This window comes from Crinia signifera, chromosome 6 (genome assembly GCF_055691185.1).
Source record: "Crinia signifera chromosome 6, ASM5569118v1, whole genome shotgun sequence".
Classification (NCBI taxonomy): domain Eukaryota; kingdom Metazoa; phylum Chordata; class Amphibia; order Anura; family Myobatrachidae; genus Crinia; species Crinia signifera.
In genome coordinates, this window is record NC_139222.1 from 8,198,750 (window position 1) to 8,224,907 (window position 26,158).

General features: G+C 43.2%; 1 protein-coding gene across 3 annotated transcripts; it reads right to left on the reverse strand.

The window, feature by feature from the left end:
* Nucleotides 1-9,696: 9,696 nt before the first annotated feature.
* On the reverse strand, nt 9,697-23,183 carry LOC146009960 (uncharacterized). Of its 3 annotated transcripts, none has more exons than XM_083150640.1 (9): nt 22,731-23,183; nt 20,649-20,698; nt 17,789-18,323; nt 17,544-17,597; nt 16,986-17,039; nt 13,646-13,684; nt 13,123-13,260; nt 11,668-11,748; nt 9,697-10,645 (listed from the first exon to the last, which is right to left on the reverse strand). In XM_083150640.1, the coding sequence occupies exons 3-9, from the start codon at nt 18,291-18,293 to the stop codon at nt 9,969-9,971; spliced, it is 1,548 nt and encodes a 515-aa protein (XP_083006766.1). In that variant the 5' UTR covers nt 18,294-18,323; nt 20,649-20,698; nt 22,731-23,183; the 3' UTR covers nt 9,697-9,968. The 3 variants fall into 3 exon arrangements, with proteins under 3 accessions (XP_083006766.1, XP_083006768.1, XP_083006769.1); XM_083150642.1 differs by having other exon boundaries at nt 17,789-18,287; nt 22,731-23,181; XM_083150643.1 differs by lacking the exon at nt 16,986-17,039.
* Between the last annotated feature and the right edge of the window lie 2,975 nt (nt 23,184-26,158).

Genomic DNA, 26,158 nt, shown 5'->3' on the forward strand with positions numbered 1-26,158 from the left:
ACGTCACTGCCTCCGAACACTAGAGGAATAATGTTTTAAACACCTCACCCAGGTGCAGGGCGGCCATTTTCATGAAGTCCACATGTTATATGGACATTTCTCTGTCTCGTTCTCATCTTTAACTTTTTAATCATTGGCCACCTTGCTAGCAATAGTTATTATTATTATTATTGTTATGATGATTATTATTATTATGGTGTTATTATGGCTGTTAGTAACTATTATGATTATTGTTGTGGTTATAATTATTACTATTATCTACTAATAGCCATTATAATAAGTATTATTTTTATAATGGCTATTAGTAGATAATAGTAATAATATTAACAATAACCATAATGGTTACTAATAGCCATAATAATAATAGCTACTAATGACCATTATAATAATTAATAATAATAGCTATTAAAAGCCTTTATAATATTAAATAGCCATTATAATAATATTATAAAGGCTTTTAGTAGCTATCATTTTTATTATTAACATTATTATAATGGCGACTATTAACTATTATTAATTAATATTATAATGGTTATTAGTAACTTTATTTTATTATTATTATTATTAATATTAGGAATAGTAACTAAATAGCATTCTAATAATTAATAATAATACAAATAATATTAATAATAGCTACTAAAAGCCTTTATAATATTATGTTATAATACCCATAATAATAGCAGTTATTATTAATATCATAAGTGCTTTTGGTAGCTATTATTATTATGGCACTAGTAACTTATGATTATTATGATAATGGCTATTAGTAACTCTCCTTTGTATTATTATTATTATTATTAATAAGAATAGTTACTAATAACCATTATAATCAGGGGCGTAACTAGAATGATGTGGGCCCCATAGCAAAACCTTGGAAGGGGCCACCCCCATTGTCACTACAATGCCCATGGGGGGAGGTGCAGAAGAAAAAGTGAGAGTTTAGAGACAAAGGGTGTCGGGGAGAGAGAAAGGGGTGAATGGCTTCATGAAAAAAGAGGGGGAGGGAAAGAGAGAAGAGCAAAAGAGGGGGATCAAGAGAGAAAGGGAGAGGTAGTGAGATGGTCAGGGAGAGAGAAAAGGGGGAGCAAGGGTGTGTCCGCGAGAGAGCCTGTCAGCGAGAGCGTGTCAGTGAGATAAGGGGCGAGATAGCGCATCAGCGAGAGACTGGGTGAGAGCATATCAGCGAGACAGCTTTCAGCGAGAGACAGGGCGAGAGAGAGATGTTGTTGGGGAGAGACATGGCTAGAGAGAGAGGGTGTCCAAGAGAGAGCACAAGTAGAGAGAAGGATGGGAGACAGAGAGAGAGAGGGGGGGGAAGCATGGGGAGGAGAGAGGAGAAAGACATGGGGCAGAGAGAGACAGAGGTGGAGTGAGAGATTGGGTTGAGAGAGAGGTGCAAGAGGAAAGAGCAGGGGAGAAAAGAAAGAGGGTCAGGGGAAAGAGAGCAGGATAGCCCCCCCCTCCCAGTATAGATAGTGCGGTGTGCCTACTACTTCACCCCCCCCCCCCTTCCTTGCAGGTGCGCCCGCCAACCTATTAATTACCCTCCTTACAGGTGCTGCTATGTACCTTTCAATTTTCCCACTTTAAGGTGCTAGCTTGGCCTGGGGCCCCCCGAGCCGCCGGACCCCATAGCAACTGCACCCTCTATTGTTACGCCACTGATTATAATAATTGAGAACTATTAACCCCTTGAGTGGTGGGTTTTGCTGGGGCAGGACAAACCTACCAGGGCAGGTCTTCCTGCCCCAGAAAAACCCACCACAGGAATTTGGAAGCCCCCTCCCTCACCTCTGCTCCCGCGTTAGTACGCCGGAGCTGCCACTGCTGCCCCCGCTGTCTTAGCCGGCCGTATGTCACATTCAGCAGTGACGTCGGCGGCAGGCTGGGGGATGTTCGCGGTGGCTCGGGAGGACTCGGGTGCCTGAGCGCTCCCGAGTCCCCCTGAGCCGCGACGACACGATTTTCCGGGAGTGTAGCTAAGCCCGGAAAATCTCCGGGCGTACCACTCAAGGGGTTAATAATAATAGCTACTAAAAGCCTTTATATTTTTGAATATCCATTATATTATTATTATTAATATTATTATTATGGCTATTATTGATATCATAAATGCTTTTAGTAAGTAAGTTTTCCGGGAAATACATTATAATAAACATTGATGTAGAAACCAGCGTACACATTGGTATTGTTATTACAAAATATCAATATACTGTATCAGGGGAATCAGTTTATCCGTGAGTATGTTGTCCGTCTGCGATGTAGTAAGTACTGGGCCATATAAAGTCCATCTCACAAAAGCCTTTGTTCTGTCATTTCTTCCGGCATACAAACGTTGATATGTAAAGGGTAACAGTATTAAAAATGTCCAAAGACCTCTCTTTTTCCTTCAATTTTAACACCTCCTGTGGAACTAGGTGCGTCTCCTGAGACATCACCACGTCTAGAGATAATTATTAAGATATTCTAATATTCTCTTTCTTTTGATTGGGGAGTTAATCCCTCCCACAGCCAATTTCCAGGCCAGCCATGCGACATGTGAGCAAAGAGCTTGATATACCGACACATGATAATTAGATACATATAAACATACAACGGACATGACACACGAGGGAAAGAAAGATGGGGAAAGAATCGAGAAACCGTTACAAGGGTCATTCAAACCCAGTAGTGTATAAAATTTTTTTTTTTTAAAGCATTAGTGTCGTAAGGTACATTATTCTTAGCGCCCTATAGCGCTTTATTATTACACTACATAAAAAACCTTGAATAGCTGCGTGCAGAGTGGAGAGAAAGCCTTGCGGGCCCTTGTAACCTCAGAGGAAAAATCCAGAAACAGTCTAAAGGTGCCCATACACGCACCGATTTTCCCGGTGTGATGCTATGCGATGAGGTGCGCGCTCCTGCGGCACCTCATCGCACAGTACAAAAAAGTATGTGCTGCACATACTTTTTATACTGTCTTTTGATCGCATTGCACGCACATTGCATGCACAACGCATGCAATGCAATGCGATTTAGCACAAAAAGTACTGGGTAAACAGTACGTGCATGGGCACCTTAAGTTTCGATCCGTTCCAGGTTAAATCATGATGGCGTCTCGAGGCTTGCCATAGTGTGTCCTTAGGAATGTAATTCAAGCAGCGGAAAATAATTACTCTTAGTCGGCCAGATGTAGCACTTTTAATAGGACCAAGCCTATGGGCCCTCTCTATGACCATGGCTGTACAAGAGTCCTGAATCAGCAAAAGTTCAGGTACAGTATCTTGCAAGAAGATATACAGCTCCGGCCCTTTAAGAGATTCCTCTAATCCAGCGGTGGGGAACCTCTGGCCCCCTGGCCGTATATGGCCCCCGGAGCCGGTTTGTGTGGCCTGAACACCCGCCCGACGGCAGCACAGAGAGTCGCATACAGAGATAATCTCGCGAGAGCTACCGACCTCTCGCGAGATTTCCCCTGTATGAGAATCCCTGCACAGCCGCCGGACCACACAGACTGGCGATTTGTAACCTGCAGCAGCCGCCGGAGCGTGGGACGGCTGCCGCAGGACGATTTGTAAGTTTTTTGTTAAATGGCCCCCGAGGTATTATGCCTCAATGTAAATGGGCCGCGGACCCCAAAAGGTTCTCCACCCCTGCTCTAATCCTACAACCCTCAAGTTATTTCGCATTGATCTATTTTATAGCTCGTCAATTTTATTGACAAGATTACACTGCTCCTTCTGCAGCTGGGCAACGGTAACTTAACTTGTGGGTCTGAAATACTTCTCCCATTCTAGTTTTCTTCCCAACAACTCTCTGTGACAGCTGTTTAAACGGTACTTGTTTCCTAGCACGGCCACCACGATTTCTATCGTGGTGGTCGTGTCGGAAAGAATCGCGTCGGTCGCGTCGGGTGCATACCAAAACGCACACGACGCGACCGACGCGATGTACCCGATTTCTCCATAGGCTTCAATGTTAAAATAATTTAACATTGAAGCCTATGGAGAAATCGGGTCCATCGTGTCCATAGGTTTCAATGTTAAATTATTTTAACATTGAAACTGAGTACATTTAACATAGAAAAAAAAGGTAAATGGCCCAATATGGGCCATTTCTCATTGGCTATGGCCCCGGCATGTGTGTAAAAAATAATGGCCCCCCATTGTGGCCGCCACCCCCACGATTGACGCGAACCCGAAGCGTGGCAAGCGCAGCGAGCCCTCGAGGGGCGGCGGTGCGCGTCCTCCGACCTTTTCATTCCCCTACTATCCACGTCGGCGTGGAGTTGAGAATATATAGTGTGGCGAGCGTAGAGAGCCACCGAGCCCGAAGCGTGGCGAGCGCAGCGAGCCCCACGAGGGGACGCGGATACCTGTCAAGCCCGCGAGGGACGCCCCTCGTGGGCTTGACAGGTATCCGCGTCCCCTCGCCATACTTCGGGCTCGGTGGCTCGCTACGCTCGCCACACTTTATATTCTCAACTCCACGCCGCGATTGTGGCCGTGCTAGGAAACAAGTACCGTTTAAACTGTGATTTTATGTCTAACACAGCTTGGGTTGAGTTTGGCTGATTGTGGCTCCTTATCTGGCCCCATAGTTTCATGTATAGCTTTGACAATAGTGGCATACGTAGCTGGAGCATCAGGGAGGGCTTCAGGACTGGGCGAGTTTGGGACTGACCTGTCACTGCTGTCTTTCAGCAGGGGCTGTGACTGGGTTTCATCTGCTGGCAAGGATTGGGCAGGAGAGGCTGGCATCTCTGACTGTCCTCTCTGGGGAGTGCTGGTCGGGTTCAGCGGCCATTTTCCCCTCCATGCGGCTTCTCTCTGAGTGGGCGCGCTGCTGCTGCTGCTGCGGCTTTCCACCCTGCTGCAGCCTGAGCCTTTTTTGGAGCCGTGATCATGGCTGTGAAGCGGTGTGCTGGTGGGTGAGTACCGGAGCTCTCCTTCCCCGCAACCCGGTTACATGAGCGCCGGAAACCAGAAGTCAGCTATTTTTATTATTAATAATAATAGCTACTAATAGTCATTATTATAATATTAATTAATAATAGCTACTAATAGCCATTATAATAATAAAAATCATTATTATAACTACTAGTAGTGTATATTCTTGTACTAGCCGGATGCTGCCTGTTTCATTGATTATTATAGTTACTGACTTACTTGCCTACTTTTGATAATCAGTTTCAACTGCTGTGTGGGGAACAATCGCACAAGATGACTATATTGATATTTATATAATTCCTATTAAGTCTAGTAATAATTGCAGGCTATAGCTTTCTTGGAGGTGAGGGGTGTGCAACCACAAATAAAAAATTGAATTATACAAGAGAAGATTGAATTGAATCGTATGTTATGTGTCTTATATTTCGCAGTTTTAACTCTTTACTATATTAAAAGTTACATTTTATTGGTGTCAATCATTTTTCTAGGTGCACCACTTTAAGACAAACTTTTCTTCTCTTGGATAATCAGTTTCAGGCAGTAAACTATAGTTGCTAGAAGAATTTCCAAAAATAAGGGAAGAAGATGAGTCGGGAGGAGAGGATATGAGACGAGACTAAATATGCACCCAGAAGGCCACCAGTAGCATAGAAGATGTTAGATAGAATAACAATCTATTCAATATAATAAAAAATATACTAGGTCATCTAAACAACATAATACTTATCAATAAAAGGATGTACAGGACTATATCATAATACCAAAATGGTCTTAAAATGTCCAACTAACCAAAACGGCCATGTGTGGTTTATATATAGATAAATATATATATATATATATATATATATATTAGAGATAGATAGATATGTACTGTCTAATATTTAAGTTATTTTATTTTCATTTTCTTTCGGTCTAGTATTTGTTTATGCCCTATACTTATTTTTCATATTTTTCTTTTTTTCTTTGTTTCATTATTACTTCTTTCATGCATTTGCTGTGTTTCTTCTATATGTATGTTTATTACTCACTTCTCCTGTTAGGCAGCTCCATGTACCTAGCAGATGGCATTTTTTCACACTTTTTACATGATTACATTGTTTGTGCCAATGGATGTTTAAAATATAGGCTTTATTGTATATGGTTATATTATTTTTTGCTGCCATTAGGAAGTGTTTTTTACATTATATTCCAGTCCGTCCTGCAAACCCGGATGTATCCAGGGTTGCCATGGCGATCTCCCGTATCACGCACTTCCGTTTTATGAGCGGCATCCATCTAGCGTGGTTCGGTTGTCCTGGCAACCAAGCGCCGACAGCAGGTCCCTTGATGACGACGCCGGCGGGATTGCAGCGTGGACAGGCGAGTGTAATTAATGTGGTTGTTATCACAGGTATATATGGAGCTGCCTAGAGGTTAGTGACTTCTGCCCATGATGAAGGCGCATCTTTAAGCACCGAAACAGCTGTCAGTATGGTTACTTACAGGATCGGCCGGGTGGAATTTTACTATTTGTGACTATGCTAAGTATACCCCCTATGAAAGTCCATTTATTTATATATGCAAAGTCTATCTAATTTATTCATGTCGCACGCAACCAATAAGCGAATGTCCAGATTTATAATCAATGAATATTATTTATAAGTGTAACCAGATGAAACTGTATCATGGATAATAAATAATACTAATAATAATAAACAATACAGGTATTATACTTATAGACGATTATTATTCCAGCATCCTTAAATAAAGCTAACCTCAGTGATGTATATATATATATATATATGAATGTGAATACAGAGCTGGGGGGGGCGTGGCTATGAGGCAGCCACCATTTTATAATAACTAATTGTCGGCCATCTTAGCCAGAACACATGTTGGTCTGCCGCATGGCATTCCGCCATCTTAGATTCCTCCACATGGCACACAAAAGAACCTTAACAATCTACAGGCTCAAACAGCTGCCTGGCAATCACACATAAACTGCCTGTACATTCATAATTTCTATCCACAAACATTTTACTCCAAATTACCTCTAACCTGCATCATGCGATACTCACAATCCTGAATATAACTTGCACATTCATCGAACACACTTTAATACAAAGAATCCAGACAATAGTGGACTACTCTCACAGCACATGTTTCTTACAGTTACATCCGATTATCTAGGTACTCTAGCCAGTCAATATACTTTAAAAGCCTTTCCGCAACCACACTTGGACACACAGTGGCTAGTTTAAATATCCAGACACATAGCAGACAAAAGGAATCTATTTACACTCCTTGCATACAAAAGATCCAGGAACTAGGCCTTTGCTTTGCCACATGGCAGCAGCAGGCTTAGGCCTCACTTTGTCCACATGTAAACGTACACGGCTATATCTACCAATTTAAGCATGTCTATCCTTATTCTACCAACCGCTGCTATACGTAGCCACCGTGAAACACATCATACTACTCATACAATGAAATACAACATTCCTGGCTATGTATTATTGAAGCTAGAATACATCTTTCCTATATCTCACACGTAGCTCTCTGCATCATAATACTCCTAAACATCCAGTCCATTAATCATATCCTAGTCCTGGCGCACAATTCAGTTTGATGATACATATTTACTTATCACATCCAAATCCATATGTAATGGAAGGAACCTCCCGGCGAGGCCAGACCCATCCTCTCTGCGTCAAGTTCGAACCACCACTAACTGTGTGGTTTTCTCTTTCTTTCCAAGAGAACTCTCGGGGGAGGGGAGAATCCATTCATTCACCTGGTATCACTAGCTTATAGACACGCCCCTTTGTTTGCTGTATCCTGTATGGTTCACTGGTGTTTGGGAATGTTAATGACTTCATCTCTAATGCTGGTTTTCCTGTGACTACTCTACTGTGAACTTATAACTTGTTATAACATATGAGTGCAACATGATATGAAATTCTAATAACTGTAATCTGACAGCTAATATAATTCTACACATTTAGAGACTAATCATGACATGTATGCTGGAAGGTGTAACTTGATATGCAATATTTCCTGGCTTATGGGATAAAATGATTATGTATTCCTGACTATATTAATGTTATTGGCATGGTTATTATATTTATGGAAATTATATGCTGGGAAAAATTAGGCATTGACACCCCCTTTCCTGCAGGGGGGGGGGAGAGCAGCGTTGATTCAGAGGCGGGGTGGGGGAAGAGGGAAGCCCTCTGTCTTACCTGCTCCCCGCTCCCAGCTTTCTATGGTACCTCTATGGTACCTCTCCTCGGCGGCTCATTACCGCCCTCCAGTGGCCGGCGCCCTAGGCAAATGCCTAGTCCTGCCTAGTGGTGGCGCCGGCCCTGCATTAAAGTCTTTTTGATATTTTCACTAAAATCCGGATGCTGCTGGCTTACTAATACTGCATGTATATATAGTACTTGTAGGCACCACATGAGGGCATTAAAAGCACGTGGTAATATGAAAAAAACTTTAATTCACATAAAAAAAAAAAAAAAACGCATGTGGCAATGATGGATGCCAGTATTGGGCTGCATCACATCAGAGAGCTGACGCTTTAAACACTCCTTTATACCTACTGTAACACTTGTATAGGACTTGTAGTGTTTTTATGATGTTGCAGTTACAGGTATAACCAGCATAGAACAAGAAGACCGCTATAAAACAAAAATCAAAAACATTTATTTTTTATTTTTGGCTTTTTATTAGAAATATAGAAACAAATAAATATGGAATATCTATAAAGATAATTTTTTCAATATTAAAAATATATTACAGCTGAAACGTATTGTAAAAATATAACAATATGAAAACTGCATAAAAATGTACAAAGAACACAGTCCACACCTATAAATAATTCAATCTAAACTTTAAATGTTATTATTGCTAAATAATATAAAACAGAACTGAAAATATTTATTACAATTAAAAAGTTTCTGTAAACTTTAATGAATATTCTGGTATTTTTTAGCATGTCCCGGTAAGGAATTAGTGGAAGTTTATATTGAATACGAACCTGCTAGTTTTTCAGTGTAAAAAAGACATCAGTCCACATTTTTAAAAATTTCACAGATTTAAAAAAAAAAAAAAAAAAAATTCAGGTCTTTCCACAGAACAAAGTTCCCACAACTTGGTTATTACAGTCCAGGTTTTCCAGATGAAGCATTCCTAAAAACGCACATTTATTAAAAGGTCAACATCAGGTTCCATGGGATTCACAGTGTTTGCCTACTACAGTAACATTTCATGAGATGTTACGGCTTAAAGAAGCCTATATTGTTCTACAAAAGAAAACCATATGGATAATTTTTTAAATAATATGTAAAGACGAATATATATATATATATATATATATATATATATATATATATATAGCGGGGAATAGACCGGCACTCCAGCAGGTATATATGATGAACGGACCGGGGTGCAGGCACCAAGAAACAGGTACAGGGGGGTAGACAGGCGGCACTCTCTCGGATTTGCAATAAAACAACACCAACAAGCAGGTGGGATAGTCGACGTTTCGGAAGTCACTCCTTTATCAAGACAAGAACAAATAACCACAGAAATGTACATACCTATGTACCCCATGTCAGCGTGCACCGTCCACCGGTGGAGCCTGGATTGGACGGTGCACGCTGACATGGGGTACATAGGTATGTACATTTCTGTGGTTATTTGTTCTTGTCTTGATAAAGGAGTGACTTCCGAAACGTCGACTATCCCACCTGCTTGTTGGTGTTGTTTTATTGCAAATCCGAGAGAGTGCCGCCTGTCTACCCCCCTGTATATATATATATATATATATATATATATATATATACATACACACACACAAACAAAGGTTTCACGTCTAAAAAAAAATATATATAGTTAAGTCTCCTTCATAAATTAACTTAAATGTTCAGTTCATACTTTGGTTTTGGCCACACAGGAAAAAAAAATGTAAAATGATACATTATCATTACCGATACCTAATAGAAATATTATTTCATTGAAATATTATTTTTAAACACCAGCTTCTGTTATCTGGCCTTAATGCTGTTTGTAGCGATGCGGTGTTTTGATGCTCCGTTTCATTCTAGGTGACATTTCAGGGGTCGTTGTAGGGCTGGCAAGTGAGGACGTTGATCCTGCAGCCCCACCCTTACTTTCGTTCTCGTTGTCTTCCTTGGGTGGTACAGATGTCGGAGGTTGCCCCGTGCAGCGGATGACATCTAACATTTGCCTTTGAAACGACAACATCTCCTTCTGGCTTTGGGATATTGCCTTTAAAGACTCGGCCATAACCAGAAAAGAAGTCGCTATGTTCCTCTGGTTCTGTTCGTGAAGATGCGACAGATCTTCTACGGATACCCGGAGGTCTCTCAGTTCATTTCGGATACCTCCCACCTCCTCTTTTACAAGGCTTCGAAACTGATGTAATGTAGAGTTGAAAAGATTGTCCACTTGTTCCATGGTGGGGGCAGCATTGGGATCTCCACCTGAAATGGTTTCCTTCTGCTCAGGTTCTCGCGCCATCACGTTCATTTGCATGGACGAGGAAGAACTAATTGTGTCTTCTTGTTCTGGGCGCAAAACCCGACAGGGGCGAGAAGTGTAGTCTTCTAGAGTACGGTGATCTTCAGAACGTTCAGTGAGCTCATCAGATGTGTAATGACATGCGGACAAGACCTCATGGTCCTCTCCATTATCTCTGCGAGATTCTCCCTCTGCAATTAGTAAATCATTTGCAATTATTTCAATTTTATAAAAACTACACAAAGCAAATATTACAGATTTGATTTGACATTTTTCTTTTTTGTCATTAACATTTTTATATTAAAGGAATAACCAAAAAGGTGGATTTGTGTTCTATAAACACGAAATATAAATTATGATTATGGCTTTGACATTATTATTATTTATTTTCCAACACCTAAATTTCATTATTAAAGCTGTACAGGAAAATGACAATGCATTATTTTCAGCCTAAAAAAAAAAAAATTAAATTTAATAAAAATAAAATCCATTGCATTAAATGAGGTGACCACTGTGTAAAGCTTGGCATTACATCCTTGTTAGGGAACTTCAGCACAATTACGTAAGACCTCGATAGCCAACATGAGATTCTTCTGCCTACAACAGCCGCCTGTTTTATGCTTAATGTAGGACACACAAACCAGTACTTAGGATGCTGCCAGGTCTTATACCTCTGGCAGTAGAGGCTTACACAATTGGCATGAAGTAAAATGATGCATGAAGTAAAGGACATGGAGTTGGAATGAAGCATTATGTCAGACAATACCACAAAGTGGGCAGAGCATTTTAAAAACGGGGCTCCCCTTTCCAATTATGGCATTGGCATTCCAATATGTGTTTGTGCCAATATGCAGTAGACCGGGCATGTGTACTGCCATTTTCTCCTCTATGGAACAGTCATTTTTTTTATTAAAAGAAAGTAATATTGTCAGATGGACACAGGTGATCAGCAAACTGTAAATCTTCAATGGGTGTGTTATTTGAACTAAGAGATTTCCACTATCGTAATAAAGGTGCCTTTGAATTAATGTAATGCAGGATAACTTCCCCCAGTCTCTGGACCGCCTGAGGCTTATTGTCTGGTGTTCAGTGTCATCATCGAGCACCAGTGCATCACGATTCCGCAGTCCCTTCCCCACCTCAACTGTAGCCAGAGAAAATTTTTTTTTAATAAATGTTTTTTACATTGTAGTTTACAAAAACAAGCGGTTACCTTCAGGACCTATGGCCACTGACACCATGAAATCGGCCCCGACGGAGTTAGAGATTGGCGGTGCTACAGTTTCTGGAATACCTGAAGAATACATTAGATACAATTGTATAATTACAGACGTTTCTCTTTCTGGATTTTTCTAAAAATACAATTTATAACTGTAAGTAGTTTTCTGAATTGTTTTTTATGATGTATAAGTTACGGAGATTTCCGGCTCTCCCTGTAACTTGATTAATTGCTCCGGGTGCCAGCTCAGCTGAAATACGTTTCAAGGCTTTTTAGTTTATTTCTTCTGATTTCTGTTGTAGAAGACTTGGGGGGGGGGGGGGGTACGCAATCTGGGATCCTGAATCCCAGGATTATTGAAAAATTGCCACGGGATCGGCTTCCCTAGGCGGGATTCAATGTCCCGCCTGCTGCTCGGTGAAAAGGGGGCGTGGCGTGGATTGGCGATCTGCGGCTGGGATCGCGACAATCCACGCCCGTTATCGGAAGAATGGGCCCGACGGCTTGTTCTGCCGTAATCCCGCATCAATGCGGTCGCTAAAGACATTGAATAGGGAGCCGCTGCTATTTCTCACGTCGGAAACGGTGGTAGCAGATGGCACGCCCCTCTTGAAATGAAGAAAATAAAATGACCTAACTACTGAAAGAAAATCATTTATAAACAGTTTGATTCTTTATTGTGCAAAAAAAACAACAACATTTATTGTTACAGTGGTAGTTATATTTCTAAAATAGATTTCAACCACTAAATATTGATATAACAGTAAATATAGACATAGAAGCATAATGTGACATAAGAGTGATAAGAAAACTTAACCCTTTGTGTGCCAACATCTGAGCGATGTCAGCTAAAAATGCCAGCGTCGCTCACATTGGTTATATAAATTCAAATGGTGTGTGAAAAAAGATATTTCCTATATATAAGGTAACATTACAGGTCACTATGATGAATAAAATTTCGCGTGCCAATTTTCACACCTAATTTGACAAAACCACCTGGCACTCAAAGGGTTAAAAGTAATCAATACGATTAATCACATTCAAGATTTACGATTTTCCTGCAAGCTATTTATCAATAGCTTTTGGGATTTATGGTTACAGCCTGTAATATATATTCTGCTTTCTGTTATAGAAGGTAAGGAAATGAAAAATATTTTTTTTTAAATTGAAATAAAATTTTACAGCTATTGAAAAACATTTATTAAACAAACAGTCTGATTCTTTATGGTTTCAGAAAAATGTAATAGTAAAAATAATAATAATAAAAAGGTAAAAAAATAAAACCTGTATAGATACAGTGGTAGTTCTATTTCGATCAATAAATATTAATAAAAGAATAGTATATAGATAATATAAAGCATACTGTGACACAACAAATGATTGATAGAACCTAAATGTAATTAATCAATTATTATACTTGACGGTTAATACGTAAATCAAAAACGCTACCTTGGACTTGGAACGCTGGGTGCGACTTGTCCTCTGTTGGCATTTCAGGCTCCGATGGCTTTAGGCCTAGTCTTATGGGAACATCTGTATGGCCTGTAGAGTTTAGGATTGGGTACTCCTGAAAAGCTGCCAAGGTTCCTGTCAAATGTAAAATTAACGAGTGAATCGACCCACAACTACACACCTTTTAGATTTGAATGTGTAAAATAAAATAAATTCCAAAAATAGCCAGTTAATTTGGCATAATCATGCAAAATTTCTTTACCCTTTCAGTGCCAAGTGAATTTGAGAAAACTGGTGTGAAATTTGCCAAGCAATCATAATGACCTGTAATGTTTACCTATTATAGGAAATATAATAATATTTTTTAAATTTTTTAATTTGAATTCATATAACAAATGTGAGCGACGCTGGCATTTATAGCGGATATTTTTGTGTGTCTCTCAGAGATGTTGGCACTCAAGGGTTAATAAAGATACTCAGTAAAAATAAATAAATAATATAAATGGAGGTCTGTACGCACCAGATAAAAGATGCTTCTCTTTTCTTTTTCGTTTCCCCCCTAATAAAAGAAGGGGATATAGAAATGAATACAAGAGACTAACGGGTAAAATAAAATGAACCGTTTAAATTGAATAAGGGCAAGTCCACGGGACAAACATGCTTTTATTTGGGTTTATTGGTATTTGGTAGCAATTCTTTCATTAAAAAACATTTTAAATGGGCAGCACAGACGGTGTAATGGTTACATTACTGCCTCACAGCACTGAGGTCATGGGTTCTATCCCCACCATGTGTTATATATACGGGGCAGTACGGATGGTGTAATGGTTACATTACTGCCTCACAGCACTGAGGTCATGGGTTCTATCCCCACCATGTGTTATATATATACGGGGCAGCACTGATGGTGTCATGGTTACATTACTGCCTCACAGCACTGAGGTCATGGGTTCTATCCCCACCATGTGTTATATATATACGGGGCAGTACGGACGGTGTAATGGTTAGTATTACTGCCTCACAGCACTGAGGTCATGGGTTCTATCCCCACCATGTGTTATATATACGGTGCAGTACGGACGGTGTAATGGTTACATTACTGCCTCACAGCGCTGAGGTCATGGGTTCTATCCCCACCATGTGTTATATATACGGGGCAGCACTGATGGTGTCATGGTTACATTACTGCCTCACAGCGCTGAGGTCATGGGTTCTATCCCCACCATGTGTTATATTTACAGGGCAGTACGGATGGTGTAATGGTTAGTATTACTGCCTCACAGCACTGAGGTCATGGGTTCTATTCCCACCATGTGTTATATATACGGGGCAGTACGGATGGTGTAATGGTTACATTACTGCCTCACAGCGCTGAGGTCATGGGTTCTATCCCCACCATGTGTTATATATACGGGGCAGTACGGATGGTGTAATGGTTACATTACTGCCTCACAGCACTGAGGTCATGGGTTCTATTACCATGTGTTATATACACGGTGCAGTACGGATGGTGTAATGGTAGCATTACTGCCTCACATCGCTGAGGTCATGGGTTCTATCCCCACCATGTGTTATATATATACGGGGCAGTACGGACGGTGTAATGGTTAGCATTACTGCCTCACAGCGCTGAGGTCATGGGTTCTATCCCCACCATGTGTTATATATACGGGGCAGTATGGACGGTGTAATGGTTAGCATTACTGCCTCACAGCACTGAGGTCATGGGTTCTATCCCCACCATGTGTTATATATACGGGCAGTACGGACGGTGTAATGGTTACATTACTGCCTCACAGCGCTGAGGTCATGGGTTCTATTCCCAACATGTGTTATATATACGGGCAGTACGGATGGTGTAATGGTTAGCATTACTGCCTCACAGCACTGAGGTCATGGGTTCTATCCCCACCATGTGTTATATATACGGGGCAGTACGGACGGTGTAATGGTTACATTACTGCCTCACAGCGCTGAGGTCATGGGTTCTATTCCCACCATGTGTTATATATACGGGCAGTACGGATGGTGTAATGGTTAGCATTACTGCCTCACAGCGCTGAGGTCATGGGTTCTATCCCCACCATGTGTTATATATATACGGGCAGTACGGACGGTGTAATGGTTACATTACTGCCTCACAGCGCTGAGGTCATGGGTTCCATTCCCAACATGTGTTATATATACGGGCAGTACGGATGGTGTAATGGTTAGCATTACTGCCTCACAGCGCTGAGGTCATGGGTTCTATTCCCAACATGTGTTATATATACACGGGGCAGTATGGAGGGTGTAATGGTTAGCATTACTGCCTCACAGCGCTGAGGTCATGGGTTCTATCCCCACCATGTGTTATATATACGGGGCAGTATGGACGGTGTAATGGTTAGCATTACTGCCTCACAGCACTGAGGTCATGGGTTCTATCCCCACCATGTGTTATATATACGGGCAGTACGGACGGTGTAATGGTTACATTACTGCCTCATAGCGCTGAGGTCATGGGTTCTATTCCCAACATGTGTTATATATACGGGCAGTACGGATGGTGTAATGGTTAGCATTACTGCCTCACAGCGCTGAGGTCATGGGTTCTATCCCCACCATGTGTTATATATACGGGGCAGTACGGACGGTGTAATGGTTAGCATTACTGCCTCACAGCACTGAGGTCATGGGTTCTATCCCCACCATGTGTTATATATACGGGGCAGTACGGACGGTGTAATGGTTATATTACTGCCTCACAGCGCTGAGGTCATGGGTTCTATTCCCACCATGTGTTATATATACGGGCAGTACGGATGGTGTAATGGTTAGCATTACTGCCTCACAGCGCTGAGGTCATGGGTTCTATCCTCACCATGTGTTATATATACGGGCAGTACGGACGGTGTAATGGTTACATTACTGCCTCACAGCGCTGAGGTCATGGGTTCCATTCCCAACATGTGTTATATATACGGGCAGTACGGATGGTGTAATGGTTAGCATTACTGCCTCACAGCACTGAGGTCATGGGTTCTATCCCCACCATGTGTTATATAAACGGGGCAGTACGGATGGTGTAATGGTTACATTACTGCCTCACAGCGCTGAGGTCATGGGTTCCATTCCCAACATGTGTTATATATACGGGCAGTACGGATGGTGTAATGGTTAGCATTACTGCCTCACAGCGCTGAGCACCTGTCCCCATAGCCTTAGTGGTGTGTGTGTGTGTGTGTGTGTGTGTTACACCTGTCCCCATAGTCTTAGTGGTGTGTGTGTGTGTGTGTGTGTGTATTACACCTGTCCCCATAGTCTTAGTGGTGTGTGTATTACACCTGTCCCCATAGCCTTAGTGGTGTGTGTGTGTGTATTACACCTGTCCCCATAGCCTTAGTGGTGTGTGTGTATTACACCTGTCCCCATAGCCTTAGTGGTGTGTGTGTATTACACCTGTCCCCATAGCCTTAGTGGTGTGTGTGTATTACACCTGTCCCCATAGCCTTAGTGGTGTGTGTGTGTATTACACCTGTCCCTATAGTCTTAGTGGTGTGTGTGTGTGTGTATTACACCTGTCCCCATAGCCTTAGTGGTGTGTGTGTATTACACCTGTCCCCATAGCCTTAGTGGTGTGTGTGTGTATGTATTACACCTGTCCCCATAGCCTTAGTGGTGCGTGTGTGTGTATTACACCTGTCCCCATAGCCTTAGTGGTGTGTGTGTGTGTATTACACCTGTCCCCATAGCCTTAGTGGTGCGTGTGTGTGTATTACACCTGTCCCCATAGCCTTAGTGGTGCGTGTGTGTGTATTACACCTGTCCCCATAGCCTTAGTGGTGTGTGTGCGTATTACGCCAATCTGCGCTGCTTACCAGGCGCCCCCGTGGACAGAGACCAATGTGGGTCAGTTCTGGGCGACTTGCTCTCTGCCATCAGAACAGAGCAGGGAAAAGCATCAAACACCAGGAATATAACAAACCACTTATCAGGTTATGAAAATAATCTAAATTAAAAAATAATTACCATCCTATTCCAATTCAAGTACTCCACCCCACCCTTTCCCCTGCCGGGCTATCCCATGCCAATCAGCCTGCCCCTCATGTCTTCTAATTGGGAACCCCAATCAATGAATGTTCCTTGTTGGAAGACCTGGTACATCTACGAAATAACTAACACTCTCCGATTAACCTCATAGATGCTCCATGAGGTATCCCCAAAACCAGTACATCCTCAAATGAAGCCTAACCCTAATGCACACACCACAACCCTGACCTCCCCCACCGCAGCCTAACCGTCCCCTTTCAGTATCGTGAACCCCCACTCCCCTCCCAAAGCCTAACCAGCTGCGTTTCCATTTGTATAGGTAAGGCTTGCTAAATAAAAATAATTTAATAGATAATATTTAAGCAGACTTCAAATGAATTACATACGTGATGGCATGAAAAGTTGTAATCCAGGTCTTGATTCACTGATGTCTTCAGTACCTGTTATAAAATAAAATATAATTTCATTCTGTATGTGTTCTGTATACCGGCAATCAGGATGCCAACAGGTCCAAAATACTGTTGACAATCCCAACATCAATAGAAATTCTGACATTGAGATGACAATATCGGTCTTCTGACAACCGAGATCCCAACTAGAATCTTAATAATGAACACAATATAAATCCTACCAAATCTACGCAGTGTCGACTCCGCACCAGTATCAAGGCCGGAAGAGACCCCGGTCACAGCCTCAGGAGAGAAATGGTCCCGCAATTTCTTCTCCCACTCCAACAGTTCAACGTGCACCGGAGGCCCCGATCCCTTGACAGGGTGCTGGATGAGGGAGAGCTTCTTCTTCACGGTGCCTTTGCAATCATTGAACCTTTTCTTGCACACATCTCCCCGCCGCCGACAGACTCCGACTGCATTTACAGTGTCCGCTATCTGCTGCCAGATAGCCTCCTTGCCCCCGGTGGTGACGTGACATCGGCCAAATAGCTGGTTATAGTGCTGTATTACCCCGTCAACTAAGGCGGCATTTTCGGCAGTGGTGAATCGCTTTGACCGCCTCCGCTTATCATCGGGAGGTTTCCCATCGGTTTTGTCTGGAAGTTTTCGACTTTTCTTGGAAGGATGGAGCTCTTGTGTTCCTGTGTCTTCCCCACTGCTACTATAGGAGTACATCTTCTGCATTCATAGGAACAACGAAAGAAAGGTTTTAACCTTTACAAAAATCAGATAAAAAAAAATGATATACTAGTACAAGAAGACCTTGAGATTCATATATATACACACACACACACACACACATCAATCAGCCATAACCGCCTGCCTAATAATGTAGGCCCCCTTTGTTGAAAAAATATCTACTGCGCTGTTCGCCTCCAAACTACTTGAGTGGCTTTTATACCGTTGTCTCACCTGCTAGCTCTCTGAAAACTCAATCCTCGATCCTCTTCAGTCTTTCACCCACTCCACTACACTCCAAGCTGCACTGGTTAACGTCACCAATGACCTGCTTTCGGCCAAATCAAACAGTCACTTCTCATGCTGCTGGACCTCCCTACTGCATTCATCACTGAGGGTAATGCTCTACTCCTCCATACCATTGGCCTCTCTAGCACTGTTCTGGCCTGGTTCACCTCTTACCTCAGTAACCGCTGCTCCTCTTTTTTTGCCTCCATCTCCACTTCTTCACCCCATTCCCCCTGGGCTCTATCCTAGGCCCCCTCCTCTTTCTTTGGGTACACTTATAAGCTCCTTGGGCCTTCAATACCAATTCTATGCCAATGACCCCCCCAAATATTGAAGACCTCTCACTCTCTGGGCCTGATTCAGAAAAGGCTCGCTTAGCGCTGTCCGCAACAAGCGATTCTGAATGAGCCCATCTGCCCTCTCTCGTATCCAGCTTCCTCTCCACCATCTCCTCCTGGATGTATGAACATTTTTCAAGAACAAAACTGAACTCATCGGTCCCCCATCTAGAATCTCTACCCCACCCCCTATATCTCCCATCACCATTGACAACACCATCATCTACCTCATCTCTGGCGCAGTCCTGTCGGTTCCAGCTACGCATCAGGTCATTCCTCTTCCAAAGTACTTATCTGGTCATCTCACGGCTCGCCTATCACAACAGTCTCCTCACTGGCCTCCTGCACTACAAGCTCCCTCCCCTCCATTCTTCAACTTGGCAGCTAGACTTATCTTCTGGTCCCACCGCTCTTCTTCCCCTTCAATCAGCACCGGCTGCCTTACCCCTAGAGAATCCTCTTCACACTCACATACAAGGCCCTCTCTAACTGCATTGATCCCTCCATCTCCAACCTCATCTCCCTACACACTCCCTCCCGCCCACCACGGTCAGCCAATGACCGGCTCTTCTCCTCTACCCTAGTTCTATGTGCGTATCTAAGATTTTGCTCACGCTGCCCTCCTTCATTGGAACAAGCTCCCTCGCTTTTTGCAATCATGAGCATTTCACACTTGTGAAAATAAAAACCACACCTAATATACAAGGGTGGATCAATAAGTACCTATAAAGACAGGTGGCGTTGCTGTTGGTATTTACTATCGTGCACTACCATCTTTGAAACAACGCCATACCAAATCTCAGATTGATTCATAGGTTAGTTTTTTTTAACCCCTACCACGACAAAGCGCCAGCTACCTCAACCAGAATTGTTGCTGCCAAATTGCATGAATTGCGCTATGAATTGTTGCCGCATCCACTGTACTCGCCCCACTTGGCTCCCTGCGACTTCTTTCTGTTCCCTAACCTGAAAACGTGGCTCGCGGGATTTTTTTTTAGCTCAAATGAGGAGGTCATCGTCAAGACAGAAGCCTACGTGACAAATCATATTTTTTTAGAGGGTTTAAAGAAATGGCAGGGACGTTGGGAAAAGTGTATTGCCGTGAAAGGAGATAATGTTAAAAAAAAAATAAAAAAAATGTAGTGAAAAATTTTCGTCTTCATTCTTAACACATTTTGATCCCCCCTCGTAATTCTGAACATCTACTTACACAGGTACGGGATCTCTGTTATCAATCTTGAAATACTATTTTTTATCAAATACAATTATTCACTCTTTAGACAATTGTGTCTGGTCTTTTCATTGACAGATAAATAATTGTAGATTTGAATTATATATTTTTATCAACTGTTGTTGCACTTTTTCTTTATTGTACAGTATGCACCGCTATGTAATTTCCAAATTACATTAATTAGGTCGACATGCAAATAAATAAATAAAACATTTTTTTAACAACAATCCACAAAATTACACAATTTAGATATTACAATGCGCAACAGGAAACACAATATATTCACTCTACAAAAAAAAAAAAACATTAAAATTAAATGCATGTAAATATGGCTCTAACTTAGTACCTACAATATGGGTGACAATAGGGGTACTATAATTTCAATACTAAATTTTATATAAATTAAGAGCAGGTCAGATTTTAAACTGCCAAATAACTAAAATTAAATGTAAAATCTTAAAAAAAAAAAAAAAAAAAAATTTTAAGAAAAAAAAAAAGTCTTACCTTTTCTGAAATGTGTTAACACTTGGACATGGATACAGATTATGACAGTCCTATAAAAAGAAGGTAAAAAAAAAAAGGTTATAATAAAATACAGAATATATTTTAAAGCAGTTTAATAAAATGTATAGATAGGTGCAGCGGTAATTTTAAAAGCTTACGTTGCCTTTCGTTCCAGTAAGAATAATGGCACGTTCATGATAATAAAAAAGGATATATTTATATAATGTATTTATTTATTATTATTATTATTATTATTAAAATAACACATTAATAATTTATTATTATATTAAATAGAATAAATTATTATTTTTATTATTTAACAAAAATAATCTCGATGAATCCAAGGGTGCTAACAATTAAACCATACTTGCCTACTTTTGAAAACTAGTTTCAGGGAGATTATAGTTGATAGTAGAATTTTGCAAAGCGCCTCATTGAGGGGGTGTGTCATGTTCCTCCCAAAGGGCGTGGCTAGTTCCATATATGGAAAGATTGTGAAAAGAGATTGTGAACGTGGCACCCAGAAGCGTGGGTGTGTACTGCTACATCTGAGTGGAATCTTGTAAAATGACTTCTATCCAAATGTAGATGAGCCCCAAAGCAGTTAGTAAGAGATTGTGGGGTAGATTTATTACTAGGCGATCAGGGGAATCTGCGCTATCCCCGTGCGTTATAGCAGGGGATAGCGCTTCCCCTGATCTATCACACCCGCCGAGCGTTTACTCTAACGCCGGCGGTGTGGGGCAGGAGGCATAGCGCAGGGGCGATATTTTGCACTGCGCCCCTGCCTCCTGCCAGATTTATGAACGGTCAGCATCGCTGACTGTTCCGCCGCCTGCAGCTGTCGACTTCGACAGCTGCAGGCGGCGATGCCCTATGCCCACAGCAGGGACAGCGCTGTCCCTGCTGCTGGGGCTGAGCTGCGCTGGGATCTCGCGAGACTAACGAGATCCCGCGCATGCGCAGTGAGCCGGCCGGGGGGGGAAGGAGATGGCGCATCAGTATTAACTGATGCGCTGTCTCCAGGAGGGACATCGCCGGAGGGGGGAGTTAGCGCTCCCCCACTTCGGCGGCAAGATCTTAATAGATCTTGTCGGTGTCCCCTCCTGCTTCACCTCGCTAATGAGGCGAAGCAGGAACTGTTATAGCGGCGCGATAGGCGCCGCTATAATAAATCTACCCCACTATACTTGGTAAAGTGCTGGGAAATTGTACCGATGATTCAATGTAAATTTATCTGTCTCTCATTCCTTTTCCCCCCAAAAAAATGTAACAGTGTAATGTGGGCTAGGTGACATGAGGAAGATTGCTAGACTAATGAGGGAGAGAGGGAGATTGCTGTTATTTCAGGGAGTCTCCTGCAGAATGCAGGAGGGGAGGTAACTATGATGTAACAGTGTTATGTGGGCTAGGTGACATGAGGGAGATTGTTAGACTAATGAGGGAGAGAGGGAGATTGCTGCTATTTCAGGGAGTCTCCTGCAGAATACAGGAGGGGAGGTAACTATGATGTAACAGTGTAATGTGGGCTAGGTGACATGAGGAAGATTGCTAGACTAATGAGGGAGAGAGGGAGATTTCTGCTATTTCAGGGAGTCTCCTGCAGAATGCAGGAGGGGAGGTAACTATGATGTAACAGTGTAATGTGGGCTAGGTGAAATGAGGGAGATTGATAGACTAATGAGGGAGAGAGGGAGATTGCTGCTATTTCAGGGAGTCTCCTGCAGAATGCAGGAGGGGAGGTAACTATGATGTAACAGTGTAATGTGGGCTAGGTGAAATGAGGGAGATTGATAGACTAATGAGGGAGAGAGGGAGATTGCTGCTATTTCAGGGAGTCTCCTGCAGAATGCAGGAGGGTAGGCAGCTATGAATTAAATTTGTAAGAAATAAATGAATGTTGATGAGAAGTATTAAAACTTTGGCTCTAACATAAGCAGGACATTTAATTATTGCACCATAATTATAGAAGTAACCCTTTAAATGTCACACAGGTCCCCCCCCCCTCTGACATCACAGAGGCTGCAGAAGACCCCCTGAGCCCCCCTATGACATCACACAGGTTGCAGATGACCATCTTACCCCTCCACAATGAAGGAGACTGTGTCAGACCCCCTGAATCCCCTCCACACCAGTGACCGGACCCTGAGAGTACAGGTCAGGGTGCACACAGCGCCGGCTGCGCATGCGCGACCTTTGCACCGGATAAGTACTGACATGGTAAATTGCGGCGATACGACACGGGTTATCGCGGCGATAGGAAGAGAATGCAAAATGGCCGCCGCCGCTCTGGTGAGAAAGTAGTAAGCCCTAGCGGTCACCGCCATGGTACGATCAGATCGTCACCCGGCGATGTGGCCGGTGCATACAGAATGAGCACTCCTTTATGGCGGTAGAAAGCGCTCCATCTTCGGGACCCGGTACCAGGAGAAGCGGCATGTGCCACAAGAAAATGGCGGCCCCGGAGTGTCTCTGCTCCAGGTAGTTCTCGCTCTAGCAAGGAGTGACGTCACACGCTCCTTATTGGTCGGCGAGAGACTACTAGAGCGCTGAGCTGAGCCGGCGGAGATAGGAGAGGGCGGAGACATGTGGGGGCGTGGTTTGGACTTCCCTTCCCCAGATATCATCCAGCGTTACCGCTGTTGCCTAGGAAAAGTTCTTGTGGAACGCACAGACAGGAAGTGACGTAGTTTCCTTCTAGAAGAGGAGACATTGCTGTTACTGGCAGCAGGAGTTTGTAACATCACGTTTGGGCTCCTATAATGTGTTACAGTTTCATGATAGAAATTTGGTGACCCTCATCCATGCCACAACAGTTTCTGGTGCTCCACCCCCACCTCACCAATTATAATGTCTACCTACATACTCGTTGCCAGAGGATATGTGCTCGTTGCCTTGGGTTTCGTGCTCGTTGTCATGGGTTTAATGTTCATTGTCAGGGGTTTCCTGCCCATTGCCAAGGGTTTAATGCTCATTGCTAGGGGTTTCATGCTCCCATGAGCCCTAGGTTTTCTGCGAACCGGGTAATGATATAAACAGTAGATGGCTATCAACCATCGATGATACATAATCATTGATGTTTTATGGTCGATGTAGAATATCTTTGCCATCGATGGGAGAAGAGCCAGATGGTTTCTCTAAATCAATGGCACAGTATAACGGAATAGGGTTTTTTTAAACCTTTTTTTTTTACCCCCAAGGTACCAGGACACGGAGCGTAGACTTCCCACCCCCAGGTTCTGATTGGCCCACAAGCCAGTTAGCCGTAGCAAAGGAATGACCATCAATAGTGATACCATTGATGGTCATCCATTGCATAGTATGCTGCCATCGATGGTCACTTGCACCATCACACTTTATGTCAACCATCCTTAATAAGCTCTTCCCTGACAGATGCTAGAGGTCCAGTAGGAGCAGTCTCCTCCTTTGCAGCAGACATTTTTGGAAGGGTATTTTCAGAAGATTCCATGCAGACATCTACATCTATTGTGACAAGGTTCTTAAACACAGGGTCTAAGATGACGACTTTGTTGGTTATTCTCAATAGCAGGATACATTCATATGCAGTTGGTATCACAGACAGTAATATACAGGCTCTCTGAGCATAGCAGACTCCTAAAATTGTCCCTATACTATAACACCCCCGGCCTATCACTCAGGTAGATATTCCAACATCGAGAGCAAGGTGACTCTGCCCTGGAAACTCTTATATCAGGAAATCCCAGGTGCTGCTGATTGCACCTCGGATTCTGCTACCAAAACCTGGCCTGGATCCTCCACATTACTTTCATGTGGGGAATGCTGGGTCTGCCAGCATTCCCCCCCCAAAGCCATTGTGTAATGACCACCCCGGGTGGAGTCACAACATCATGTTGGATGATCTGCGTCTTTCCCGAGATGGCAGAAAACACACCACTTCCCGTTTCTGTTCAGGAGTAAGCATGACTTCAATGGGCACCTGGCATTCTGGAACTGTTTAACCACCAAAAAGGGCTGACTGGCACTTTCCTTCCAGGGTTTTAACAGGTTTACATGGTAGATTTGTACCTCCCTCCTTCTACCCTCCTGTCTGACCCTTTAATTGACTGGTCCCACGGCCTCTATGATCTCATAAGGGCCCGCCATTGTGCATACATCTTGCTTTCTGCGGTGGGCACAAGCTCTAACACTTTGTCTCCTGGGTTAAAGGACTGGTTGACTGAGGTAACGTCATGCCTTTGTTTCTGATGTTTCCATGTCTTCATTCAGGAGTGGCGCCCCCACACAACCTCCAGTAGCATTTATATCTAATTGCATCCCATCAGGACGGTCTTGTAATCTGATGGGACTGCCATGGAATTCTATCCTTATGTATCCCTCCTATTGCGAGCAGGGCCCTCCTACCTCCATGTTGGTTTGTTTCTACCCAATTTGTTTAATCACTGTTGTCTCCAATTGTAAAGCCCAACAGAATCTGCGGTACTCTTTACCTAGAAGGGCGCCCATCTCGGGCATTGAATGCACTAAAAAATCGGGTGCGATGCGACCGACGAGATGCCCGAGATTTCCCATAGGGAACAATGTTAAATATCTCAATTGACCCAATTTTCCTGTTCAATGCCTCAATTGACCCGATTTTTCCATAGGAAATAATGTTAAATGGGCCACAGAGGCCAAATAGGCACCCTGAAGTGTGAAATGGCCACCCCAATTGTTAACGCCACCCCACGATCAACGTCAACCCGAAGCGTGGCGAGCGCAGCGAGCCCGCGAGGGGCGGCGGTACGCGTCCTACGACCTTTTCATACCCCCACTATCCACGTCGGCGTGGAGTTGAGAATAGAATAGTGTGGCGAGCGCAGCGAGCCACCGAGCCCGAAGCGTGGCGAGCGCAGCGCGCCCCGCGAGGGGACGCGGATACCTTCACAGGTAACCGCGTCCCCTCGCGGGCTTCACAGCTGTCCGCGTCCCCTCGCGGGGCTCGCTGCGCTCGCCACGCTTCGGGCTCGCCACACTATTCTATTCTCAACTCCACGCCGACGTGGATAGTGGGGGTATGAAAAGGTCGTAGGACGCGTACCGCCGCCCCTCGCGGGCTCGCTGCGCTCGCCACGCTTCGGGTTCACGTTGATCGTGGGGTGACGTTAACAATTCGGGTGGCCATTTCACACTTCAGGGTGCCTATTTGGCCTCTGTGGGCCATTTAACATTGTTTCCTATGGAAAAATTGGGTCAATTGAGACATTTAACATTGTTCCCTATGGGAAATCGCGGGCATCGCGTCGGTCGCATCGCACCCGATTTTTTAGTGCATTCAATGCCCGAGATGGCCGAGATTTTTTACTAACGATGCCCACGATCAAAATCGTGGGCGCCGTTCTAAGTAAAGAGTACCGAATCTGCTGCGCTATGTAAGAAACTATAAATAAATAAATCGGCCTGAGATGGTCATATAAGTTGGCCACAAACTGAACAATGTTTGGGTCCTGGCATGGTTGTTCTTCCCACCCCTCTTTTAAGAGACCCAGAAT